The sequence below is a fragment of the Gymnoscopelus braueri genome (genome assembly GCF_963280865.1).
Source record: "Gymnoscopelus braueri genome assembly, chromosome: 6".
In the NCBI taxonomy this organism is placed as follows: domain Eukaryota; kingdom Metazoa; phylum Chordata; class Actinopteri; order Myctophiformes; family Myctophidae; genus Gymnoscopelus; species Gymnoscopelus braueri.
Window position 1 is genome coordinate 35,469,622 of NC_137607.1, and position 12,286 is coordinate 35,481,907.

The 12,286-nt window shown below is 40.1% G+C and overlaps 2 protein-coding genes across 2 annotated transcripts in view; one reads left to right on the top strand and one right to left on the bottom strand.

Moving 5' to 3' along the window:
* chst14 (carbohydrate (N-acetylgalactosamine 4-0) sulfotransferase 14) lies at window positions 1-8,139 on the top strand. The gene is made up of 3 exons (XM_080430224.1): window positions 1-562; window positions 5,202-5,393; window positions 6,844-8,139. Exons 1-3 carry the CDS (start codon window positions 245-247, stop codon window positions 7,477-7,479), a joined length of 1,146 nt encoding a protein of 381 aa, XP_080286350.1. The 5' UTR covers window positions 1-244; the 3' UTR covers window positions 7,480-8,139.
* cep135 (centrosomal protein 135) overlaps window positions 7,552-12,286 on the bottom strand; it is a 22,056-nt gene continuing 17,321 nt past the window's right edge. The window contains exons 22-26 of the mRNA XM_080430223.1: window positions 11,183-11,392; window positions 10,449-10,651; window positions 9,810-9,914; window positions 9,137-9,280; window positions 7,552-8,966 (exon numbers count right to left, since the gene is read on the bottom strand). Coding sequence (XP_080286349.1) covers window positions 8,945-8,966; window positions 9,137-9,280; window positions 9,810-9,914; window positions 10,449-10,651; window positions 11,183-11,392 — 684 coding nt within the window. The 3' untranslated portion in view covers window positions 7,552-8,944. The remainder of the gene's footprint in view (window positions 8,967-9,136; window positions 9,281-9,809; window positions 9,915-10,448; window positions 10,652-11,182; window positions 11,393-12,286) is intronic.

Sequence of the window (12,286 nt, forward strand, 5' to 3'; positions counted from 1 at the left end):
CCAAAACGCGTCGCGACAGCGACGCCTTTTGGTCTGGTAGATCAGCTTTTTTTTTTTTTTTCGGAAATCAGGCTTTCAGTGAAGACGTTGAGCTGTAGACCCCCAACCATAGCCTCCTCTCTCTCTCAGTCAGTCTCAACTATGGGCAGCCTACGTGGAGGATAACCGACACTCACATTCTTTTCTCCGCTGAGAGTTACATTGGAAAAACACCGCAGAAAAACAACAACTGACAAACAAACAGATGCTTCCTCGAAAGCAGGACGCGGCGATGATGATGATGATGATGAAGAGGCCCGGCGGTGGGTCGAGGAGCGGGTCGCTGGTGAACTTTCGAGCCGCGGTAGGGGGGCCGGGCGGCGGCTCCTTTCGCCGCGGCTCCGCCGTGCTGCCGTCCGTGCTGACGTTCGCCGTGATCGTCGCGTCCGGAGGCCTGCTGCTGATGATCGAGAAAGGAATGCTGAACAGCGTGGAGACACCTCCGCCCCGGGGGAGCAACCAACGGTTCGACTACATCAGACAAGCCCGGCCGCACGACCCGTCCGCGGACACAGAGTCCCAGGTAGGTAGGCTCTATAAAGGCAGCGATCCATCGATCGCCTCGCTTCGGTATGGGTCTACATCAGTGGTTCCCAAACTTTTTAGCTCAAGACCAAAAAGAGAAATTAGACGTTTGCCCGGGACCCAAACTAGTGAAAATAGCAGATCTACAAGCTCACAACATATTTGATTTTCTGATTTTATTCATGACAAATTGGAATTGTTATTGAAAAGTTGTGATTTTTTTTGTTTGAAGAAACAACTCAGATCAGATATGGCTACTTAAAGTACTTACGTATAATGCCACAGCATACAGTGTAAGTAAAAGTCGCGCATTCACAATTTTTCATAGTCAAAGTACAAAAGTTGGCACCAAAATTGGCTACTTTAAGTTTGACCTACCTGTATGAGTGACAAAATAAATAATCTTAATTCTTGATTCTTGATATATAGCTCCTTAAAAGTAGCTAACACATTTAGTCATTATACAGAACTGTGTCTATTTCTGATAGGCTGTGTTATTACACTATAATTATTGATTGTTAATGGTGGGGTAGGGTTAATCAATCACTTTAATATTGTAGCTGGTACAACTTCTAATTTGAATGTCTATATACTGCTGGGTGTGGGTGACTTGAGGGGGTCGGGTGTAAGTGATATTTCTCCGTTCTATATTAGCTCTATATTCTGATAGTAATCATTGCTATTATTCTAGTGCAGGGGTCTGTCCAGCTCTTTAGTAGCTAAACAGAAAAGAATACCTTTTCAGGTTGGGATACCAAATATTTGATCCACTCAGGAGAGAACTCAGATATACACAGGATAAACAAGTGGATGTGGAAGTGATTCATACAAAAGCAAACAAGATTGGAATTAGAACACTTGTATTGTAGCCTATACTATAACATTGAAATTGATAAATTATCTTTGTAGGGTTCTCTCTCTTGATTGGCTAGAATTGGTATCCCAATCTTAAAATGTATTTTGTTTACTAAAGAGCTGTAGAGAATGGGGAGACCCCTGTTACTGAACAAACGGCATATTAAGAAACAAAAACACTAGTAATTAAGCTGTCAAATGTATTCGGAGTAAAACATACAATATTTCCCCATTCTCTGATATACTTATAGTGGAGTATAAGTATAAAGTAGCATGAAATAGAAATACTCAAGTAAAGTACCTCTAAATTGTATTTTAAGTAGCCTACACAGTACTTGCATAAACATACTTGGTTACATTACACCGCAGCAACAAATACACTCATCACAACATTTGCTTTGTAACTCTTCAGTTAAACTGCTGTCAGTCAATGTAACCACATCAACCCTTGTGTCCCTATTCTGGGGCGAACGTTCAGCCAAAATAACCCATCTACAAGCTCACAACTCATCGTAACATGACACGCTGTGAGCTCGTAGATCGGTTATTATCGGTGAAGAGGTTTGGTGTTGAGGGTAAAAGGAGGGGACCGAGTATAGAGCCTGGGGGGACCCCGGTCAACAAAGAATATAGGGTTTGCCCGACTTTGGGCCGATTTGGCTTCGGGAAGCGTCGGCCAGTCGGTTAGGGGTCCGTCGGCCAGTCGGTTAGGGGTCCGTCGGGACCTTTTCGGCCGACCCAGAGCCGACCGAACATGTTCAGCTTTTTAGCCGACTGGCAGAGCAGTGGCAGTGACAACAAAGGGCTGTCGGTGTTGCCAGATTATGTGAGAGAAACAAGCGACCATGTCTATGAAAACCTACATTCACTGTTTCTCGTTGTTGCTCCCAGAGAGAGAGAGAGAGAGATTGATTGATTTGACCTAGTTTTGCGCAGTTTTGGTGCGCAACACAACCCTCGTTTAAGTGAATTGCTTTCACCTGCTGCTGCTGTGTGGAGCGCAGTGGTGGAAAAAGTACTCAAATGTTTTACTTAAGTAAAAGTATCAATACTGCAATGTAGAAGTACTCCGTTACAAGTAAAAGTCCCGAATTAAAAATGTACTTGAGTGAAAGTACAAAAGTATTGGTATCAAAATGTACTTAAAGTACCAAAAGTAAAAGTACTCAAATGTTTGAAAATAGCAGATCTACAAGCTCACAACGCGTCGCTTCGCGACGCGTTGTGAGCTTGTAGATCGGCTATTTTCAAATAGCCTAGGTATAAAATAGAGCTAAAGTGGTTACTGTATGTTTTATAATGTAATAATTTATATCTGCAAAGTAACTAATAACTAAAGTTTTCAAATAATTGTAGTGGAGTAAAAGTAGAATATTTTCCTCAGAGATGTATGGAGTAGAAGTAAAAGTACTGAAAATTAGAAATACTCCAGTAAAGTAAAAAATCCTCAAAAGTGTACTTAAGTACAGTACTTGAGTAAATGTACTTAGTTACTTTACACCACTGGCGGAGTGTGCGCTACAGGGCATATCTCCAAGCCAGGGTGACCTACCCAGGCTCATGAAATTCATATGCAGGCATAGTAGCCAATTAGAATGAAATCCGCAAAAACGGACTCATATACTGATACAGAACCATATATTGGCTATTATATTATGGCTGTCGGGTGGAAATCTTGTATGTTCCTTTTTTATTATTATTTAAAAACAATTTAAAATCGTGAAAATAGCCAATCTACAAGCTGTAATTATTAATAATTAAGAAATACTATATTTTAAAGAGTGAAAAATCAACTAAAGTCATTATTAGTGCAAGTTCATTCACATTTCATTTGAATGAAAATAACTTGTGGGTAAAATACATTCTGTGAATCTAATGTGATTAATGTGACCCCTACTTCAGTCAGTGAAGTCCAGGGCTGAATGTGACATATTGAGACCTATATAACTAAATATTGGTCATTTGCCAACACATTATTTTGTGAAATAAATGGGTTATATTTCACAGATAGTTATACTATTCTTATAATATATTAAAATACAATGATCCTTAACCTTCAAGTTAAATGCATTATTTCCGTGGACTTAAAAATCATTTTTGGACTTAAAAATCATTATTATTTTTTTGGATGGCCTTCCTGCCCTGGCAGGAAGACCGGGCAGGGCCTTTGTGCCCTCCAAAAAATTACAACACCAAAGGCCAAGTGGCCTTGCCCCTAAAATGACGAAATTCCAGGCTTGAATGCAATAGATGTACTCTGAGTCTGTTACAAGTAAAAGTCCAGAATTCAACATTTACTTGAGTAAAAGTACTAAAGTATTGGTTTAAAAATGTACTTAAAGTACCAAAAGTAAAAGTACAAAAATGTTTGAAAATAGCAGATCTACAAGCTCAGAACGCGTGCATCGCAACACGTTGTGAGCTTGTAGATCTGCTATTTTCAAATAGCTTATAGGTATAAAATAGGGCTAAAGTGGTTAATGTATGTTTCATAATGATTTATATCTGCAAAGTAACTAGTAACTAAACATTTCAAATAATTGTTGTGGAGTACAAGTATAGACAATTGGAAATACTCCAGTAAAGTAAAAGTACCTCAAAATTGTACTTAAGTACAGTACTTGAGTAAATGTACTAGTTACTTACACCACTGCACGTCAGTGAAGAAAAAACGCTGGGAACATCCCTAAGTGGCTTTGCAGGGAAACAAGCCCAAAGTCGCTTATAATAAGCAGACCTGGCAACGCTGGCACGCTAAAAGTCAAATTAGCACATGAATGGCCAGTCGGCTGACAGACTTAAATGGTAACTTTTGCCAACCGAATACCAGTCTGTTGCAGTCTGGAGTAGTCTGCAATAGTCTGGACGAGTCTGTTTGGTGCGGAGTTGCCTATACACTTGGTCTTACAATGAACAGGGAAAAAATAGCCGGTTTATAAGTTCACAATATGTTGCAATGCTTGTAGATTGGCTTATTTTTGACAATATAAAATAAATACATGCCCAAAATAGGGACGCCAGGTTGAAAGTAGTTAGACAAGCCTCGACTTTTAAACAGCTAAATAACATAGCATAAAAATCTGTTTAACCACTTTAAACCTAGTGTATATGCCTTGGCTATTTGAAAAAAAAAAATTTCATAACAAATCTTGGAGAAAAAAAAGGAAAATGTGGTATATTTTTGAAACATTATAACAACACATTTATTAACACATTTTAACAACACACTGTCACTGAAGACTAAGCTTCAAACCTTTTTTTTCATGATTTTTTTTGTACATAGTGGTATTTTTTCCTCTGTTTTTTATGTTGATTTGAACTGTTTGGTTGCTATATATATATATATATATATATATATATATATATATATATATATATATATATATATATATATATATATATATATATATATATATATATATATATATATATATATATATATGTCTATGAAATTAATTCAAGGACCCCAACGGAAACAAGTCCGCAAGGACTTTTTTTGGTCGGACCTTTTAGACCAAAGTATTATAAATGTAACTGTGTTCCATTTTACATTCTTTTGCCTAATAAAAATGTCAATCAATCAATCAAAACAAATCTTGTATGGGGGAGTTCCTGACACAAACATTTTTCAGATGGGGGTCCGCAGCCAAATGCACATCATAATTTGGGGGGTCCTTGACATGAAAAAGTTTGAGAACCACTTACTGAACCAGAACTTTTGTTTTCTCCATAAATATCCAACAAGACCTCACACATTTCTCCCCTGTGGTTGTTGTACCCAGATCCTGCAGGAGATCCGCAACCGCACCATCCGGACCGTGTGCAGCCAGAAGAACATGCCCCACAGCGTGTGGTCCCTGAGCCCCCCGCAGCGCAAGACCCTGCTGCAGCACATCCTGGTGAACGACAAGTACCGCTTCCTCTACTGCTACGTGCCCAAGGTGGCCTGCTCCAACTGGAAGCGCGTCCTCAAGGTACAGTATTATTAGCCTGGAACCAGACAAAATCTGCCAGTGCAAAAAAATAGAATTGCTCGCAGTGATATAGTCTGGCAATGCTACGCGAGGCTACACTATTATGTCCAGTGATGGAGGAAGTACTCACATGTTTTATACTTAATAAGTAAAAGTATCAATACTGCAATGTAGATATTATACTATGTTACAGTAAGTAAGTACTCATTGTGCAGAATGTCCCATTTCACAAGTTCAAAATGTATTAAAAAATCTTTTGAAATAGCCGATCTACAAACTCACAATGCGCATTGTGAGCTTGTAGATCTACTATTTTCAAATGGCAGAAATATATATAGGGCTGAAGTAGTTAGTGTGTTTTGTAATAATAATCAAAATCTACAAAGTAACTAGTAGGCTAACTAAAGTTTTCAAATAATTGTAGTGGAGTAAAAGCACAATATTTTCCTCTGAGATGTAGTGGGGTAGAATTAAACTTATAGAAAATTGTAAATACTGAAGAAAGTAAAAATACTTCTAAATTGTTCTTAAGTACAGTACATGTACTTAGGTACTTTACACCACTGAGTATGTCTGTAGGTTGACGATGATTACATGACTGCCCTGATCGCCATTATTTGAGATAGTCGCAATTATTTTTGCATAACCGTCAGAATCGTTTCCATTCCAAGTTCATCCATTGAAAAATGTTCATTTTTAAATAGGCTATAGTGGAAATAGCCGTTATATATTTCCATTATTAGTAGCGGCCATTGTTTAATTGATTGATTGATTGATTGAATACTTTATTTAGCAGTTTGTAATAAAAGCACAGAAAGTACAGTTCTATACAAAGGGATGCTAAAAAAGATTAAACCCAAGAAAGCACTATGGCTTGCTTCCATTGGGGTCCTGTGTATTCAATTCATCGAAACATTTAGTGACAGACAAATATACAATACTATGCAAAAACATCATATAAATCAGTCATTTATTTTTATATATAAGTTATTTGTCATATCTGCCCTGTGCAAGTTTAGTTTACAAAGCCCAAAAAGCAAACAGAAATGTAAATTTTATTCATATGTTCCAATTAAAGGAGGAGTGCACCCCAATTTTTTTTTATTTTCTATCAATTGCGCACCCCATGAAGCCTTGAATTCATGGATTTATTTTTGTTTTTGTGGCATTCCTAAGCCAATAATTTGATGACCGGGTGTGTATCCGGTAGGAGACACAAATAATCTACTTTGTGTCTCCTACCGGATACATTAGAAGGTAGGAGACGGGAATCAAATTATTGGCTTAGGAATGCCACAAAAACAAAAATAAATCCATGGATTCAAGGCTTCATGGAGTGTGCAATTGATGGAAAATAAGTAATTATTTGGGTGAACTACTCCTTTAAGTAATTAATTGCAATTATTTGTATGCCAATTAATCATGATGGGTCACAACCCTACCTCAAAAGGTCCTGAACGGAGCCCTGGAGAGTGTGGATGTCAACATCAAGATGGACCACCGCAGCGACCTGCTCTTCCTGTCCTCCCTCAAGCCTGAGGAGATACGCTTCCGTCTCAAGCACTACTTCAAGTTCATGTTCGTGCGCGAGCCCATGGAGCGTCTGCTGTCCGCATACAGGAACAAGTTCGGGGAGATCGAGTCCTACCAGAAGAAGTACGGGGTGGAGATCATAAAACGCTACCGGAAGGGGCGCGCCAAGGACGCGTCGGTGACCGGAGACGACGTGACCTTTGCCGAGTTCGCACGCTACCTGGTTGACGAGGACGTTGAGCGCATGAACGAGCACTGGATGCCGATTTACAACCTGTGCCAGCCTTGTGCTGTGCCCTACGACTTCATCGGCTCCTATGAGCATCTTGAAGGTGATGCTGAACGCGTGCTCCAGCGGGTCGGTGCACCCCAACACATCCACTTCCCTGAGCGACAGGGCTGGTACAAGCCAGTCACCACGGCCACCTTGCATTATTACCTGTGCAGCTTGCCTCAAAAGATACTGCGGGAACTCCTTCCCAAGTACATCCTAGACTTTTCCCTCTTCACTTATCCCCTCCCAAACACAACCACTGAATACTGCAGACATTAACAGGACAGTTTTACAGCATAGTTTTGAATTTATTTTTTATACGGAATCTCTCGTACAATGTATTTTTTATTCCCCAGGAGCAAGCTGCGTTTTTATACCGGGCTCATATTTTACATGTTGGTGCAGCATCATCAAATACGGAATATTAGAAGCCTGGAAGCGATTAGTCAGATTTCTCAAGCCAGACTATCTCTTCTGGTAGATAAGGGTATTCAAATCACGAAGTGTTCACAAAAATCTTAAAATCTATTATAAATACATTTTGTAATTTCCATTTCTGATGAGCAGCTAGCTAGCTAGGCTATGATTGATGTGTTTTCCACTAGGAGTTATTTACGCGACTGCACAGACTAAATGGAAGTGGGGAGATAACGTGACATCTGCTTTATTTTCTACTAATTTTCAGAGCTTCCCAAGTACAGACTGTTAGGCAGAAGTATTTGAAAATTGTGGGAGTCAACACATCTGTCCTGCAACTGTTCTGATGTCAAAACCACTAAAAACTTGAAATGAACTGTAAAGGAGGACCTAGATAGAAAGAAATACAACCAACTGCCAAATTGCACTGTTTTTGTTACTGTCAAACAATCATAGACTGTTACCATTGATAGATTCCAAGCTGAAAATTCAGTATGCATTGATGAAACTCAACATTAAACTCACAAGGCCAATATTTGTTACTTCCCTACTTTCTACTGTAATAGAGGACAGAGGCCTGCTGTGTTGAACAGTGGTCATGGTGGTTTAGCAGGCTAAAACACATGCTGTACCATGTAACCATAGGGTTGTGGGTTTGAACCAGGCTCAATGTGTCATGATGATCTCTCCAAGTGCTTCCATTCCTGTCCACTGTGTACTGTTTAATAACCCATTAAGACCTGAGGCCGATTCTACACATTTCACACAACAGTTTTCTGAAAAAAACGTATGTTGCCGTTTCAGTGGTCCTCAAACTTTATCATGTGAAGGACCCCTAAAATATAATGCATTTGGCCACCGACCCCATCTCAAAATATTTTGTTCCAGGGTCCCCCAGAAGCAAAGATTTGAGTTGAAAATGTTCGCTTTAAAATATATTCAAAGATTTGTCATAAATGTTCACGATTCTTTAATAGCCAACCAATGTGCTATATGTATATATAGCTAAAATCTAAAATGACACAGATGCTTTCCAGGTTTTAATGGGATAAAGCAACAACCCACACTCCAAACAAAAAAAGGTCTGCATATGGATTAATTTCCTTATTTTTAATAATTTAATAACTTAAAACATCATTTAAAAAACGGGTATAAACAACTGTCTGTAATAGAACTTAACAAACAAAAACAGATATAAACATATATAATAGAACTTCACGGACAGCTCCAGCTGTTGGGTGTTAAAGTCCAGACACATACAGGCCTAGAGCGCTCATGTCCACACATCAAGACTACCTGCTCCATTCCCTCCCTGTTCCGTGACTCTCTACTCTTTAAAGCTCACGTTTCTGGGGAGAGAAAGAAGAAAAAGTGCCATGGGTTTAAGTGGTAGCGAAACACTTGGGCTGAAATGCTGTCCTTTTTAATTCCCAATAAAGCCAGTGGCAGTGCAATTACACCCTAGTTTTTTTGGAAATTAAAAGAACACCGCGTTGGGAGTATGTAGCGGCAGACTTACTTGTCGGTGGAGCGGTCAGGAGTGCGGAGGATGGAGTGTTCTTGGGAAGCTGGCCGGGGACTGAGAGAGACGCTGAGAGGAGAAGAGCTCCGCAGGGAGGAGAAAGACACTCCCTGTTTGCGCATCTCCTGAATGGCCCTCTCGCTGGACACAGAGACACAGAAACAGTTTTACTGTGTGTTGTTCCATTAACACATTCTTACAGTGTTTCACAAATGGAGGTACTACTTTGGGGTACTCAGAAAATGTCTTATTTTTCTTCTTCATTGGATGAAATTAGTATCCCGAGCTGAAAAAGTATTTTCTGTTTACTAAAGAGCTAGAGAGACAGACCCCCCTGTTACTGAACAAACACACTATAATAATGATTGCTATGGATGAATGGACCTTGCATGGTAAATTCACAATACTGTTGATGCTGTGTCAATGCTTGCTCAATGGCACACCTAAATCTAACACCCCCATTATTACTTTCATTAGCTGCAGCTGTGTTGCTTACATCACAGAGTACTAGGGTTGACCTAGGGATTCCTTACCCTTAAGTGAGACAATTATATGAATTATGAGTGCTGAAAAAAGCAGTTATCTCTAATCCTAGCTATTGTGGAATCCTCTATTACAGTTTTGAAGTAAGTACAGTCGGTGGCGTAAAGATAATTGTCTCTCAGCTCACCGCTCAAAGCGTTCAGTGGTCAACTGTCTCTTCAGAACATCCAGCTCTGTCTGGAGCTGAGAGACTTTCCCTCGGAGCTGAGACACCTCCTTGGCATGACTCGCGCTGGACACACACACACAAATAACATTTTACAAATATTCACTACTGGTGATTGATTATGGATATGGAATTAGGGCTGGGAAATATGGACAAAATCAAATATCACAATCATTTTGACCAAATATCACTAACGACATTGTGATGAAAATATCAAGAATTTCTAGAAATAGTGCAAATAAAAGAGCTCTACATGCTCACAATGCGCTGAGAGCTTGTAGATTGTCTACCTTTGCCAATTGAAAGTTGGAAAGTATAAAATAAGGCATAAGTAATCAAAACCAGCAAAAGACCACACTTATGCCATATGTAACACAATATCCTTTATTCCACACTGACTAAGGCCGGATAGCCGAAACGTTTGTTCATTCGACGTGAAATAATAAAAAGTAAACTCACTCTTGTCACTCCGAGCGCGACCCATTACTTTTTAAATGTTGTATATCACAATATCCAAAATCCCAGGCGATATCTAGTCTCATGTCACGATATGGATTTAATATCGATATATTGCCCAGCCCTATATGGAACCATCTTTACGTTTTGCTGTCGGCCAGGACAAGTCTGTCACGGAGGATCTTAAGCTCTGACTCTCTCTCGCTGGCACTCAGGTGGGTTTGGAACTCCTTCTGGCGGTTGGTCGAGAGGAGCGCCTCTAGGTTGCGGACAGTCACTCTTTCACTGGCCAGTTGTTTTTTGAGTAGCTCTGCCTCCGAGCCAACGTCGTCCAGTTCTCCTGACAACTGCCGGGGCAACACACAGACACATATTAGAGCACTGTTTCTCAACGTAGGGTCCAGGGACCACCAGGGATCCAAATGGACCCCTTATAGGTCTGTAACTCTCAGTTAAGTTAACAATGAGGATAAGAACTGTATCAAATTGAGGTGACCTAATGCATATCAAATGAAATTTGATCCATGAAATTAAAAGGTTTAGAATCACTGAATTAAACTATAACTTTAAACTATAACACCAATCTAAACTGTAAAATCAGCTCAGCATTTATTTTACTCAGAGAGTTTAGAAATGGAACCAAATGGACGTGCAAGTCTCCATTTGTACACTCTCAGAGTTACAGACCCACAAGGGTCCATTTGGACCTGGACCCCTTTGGTCCCCCGAAATCCGAGGTTGAGAACCACTGTATTATAGGGTACTCTCCAAAGCTCCCCACGTAACGCATCGTTGTGAGCTTGTCAATTGGATATTTTCGGGGCATTCAGCTAAGAGTGCTTAAGAGTGTGTGTGAGTTATGCCAGCACTGGCCGTACCCTCTCCAGCTCCATGCTCTTGGAGGTGAGCTGGCGGACTGTGAGCTCCTTGCCCGAGTCCAGTTTGACACAGAGCTCCCTGACTGAAGCCAGGTCAGCCAGGGCGGACGCCTCAGCCCTCCTGGCGGCCTGCGCCTCCTCCTCCAGACGGGACCTCCCACGAACCAGGGACGACACCTGGGCCTCGTACGCCTGCAGAGCCTGGATGTGCTGGAGAGGAACACAGGGGGAAGAGCCATATTAAGGGTGCAACAGTTAATCAAAGTTATCGTTTTAATTATAAATAAATTATCAATAATCGATCATTTGATCAAATAATCGATTAATAATTGATAATTTTTTTGTCATTATAGGCAAAAAATAAAAATAAAATAAGTCAAATATTGTGAATTTATCAACAAGCTAACAACGCGTCGCATCGCGACAAGTTTGTAGATCATTCGCTTAATCAAAAAAGTAATCAATAGAATAATGGATAGTTGCAGCCCTTGTCACATTATGCGTCATATCTCATGTACTGTACGTCATTATAAAGCACCAACAGCAAGGATGGGATTTGTCTCATTTATACAACCTGGCATACGACATGGAAAGGTCTTTTAAAGTTTAAAAAAAGTAAAAAGTTTCAAACAACACTTGTCTAATTTGTCCAGTGTTTCTGAAAACCATTTGTCCGTGATATATGGGCGTCCGTAGCTGAGTGGGTTGAGAGGCTATCTGGTAATCAGAAGGTCACCGGTTCAACCCTAAACTCGGCCATCTTCGTGTGTAAGTGCCCCTGAGCAAGACACTTAATCCAACAACAGGAATAAAGCACTGGAACATCTCTGACGATTAAATGGCTTTTTATTTACATGGTGCTGCCAAGTGACTAACGTTTCAAAGCCAAGTGCATCTTCATCAGTCACGACTCTGATGAAGATGCACTTGGCATCTAAATGTTAGTCACTTGTTTACTTAACGACTTGTAAATAAAAAGGCATTAAATCGTTTAAGATGCTCCAGAGCTTTATTCCTTATTTCTGCTAATGTGTCCGGCTCCTGAAATGCACCGGACCTGCCTTAGTGCCTTTCTGTTTGATGCACTGTTAAACTCTCTTTCTT

What these genes read in the sequence shown, in the direction of transcription:
- chst14 (XM_080430224.1), top strand. Translation starts at nt 245, where the DNA reads ATGCTTCCTCGAAAGCAGGACGCGGCGATGATGATGATGATGATGAAG. An exon ending in CCGCGGACACAGAGTCCCAG is followed by an intron (nt 563 to 5,201) that starts GTAGGTAGGCTC and finishes TGTTGTACCCAG; the next exon opens with ATCCTGCAGGAGATCCGCAA. An exon ending in ACTGGAAGCGCGTCCTCAAG is followed by an intron (nt 5,394 to 6,843) that starts GTACAGTATTAT and finishes CTACCTCAAAAG; the next exon opens with GTCCTGAACGGAGCCCTGGA.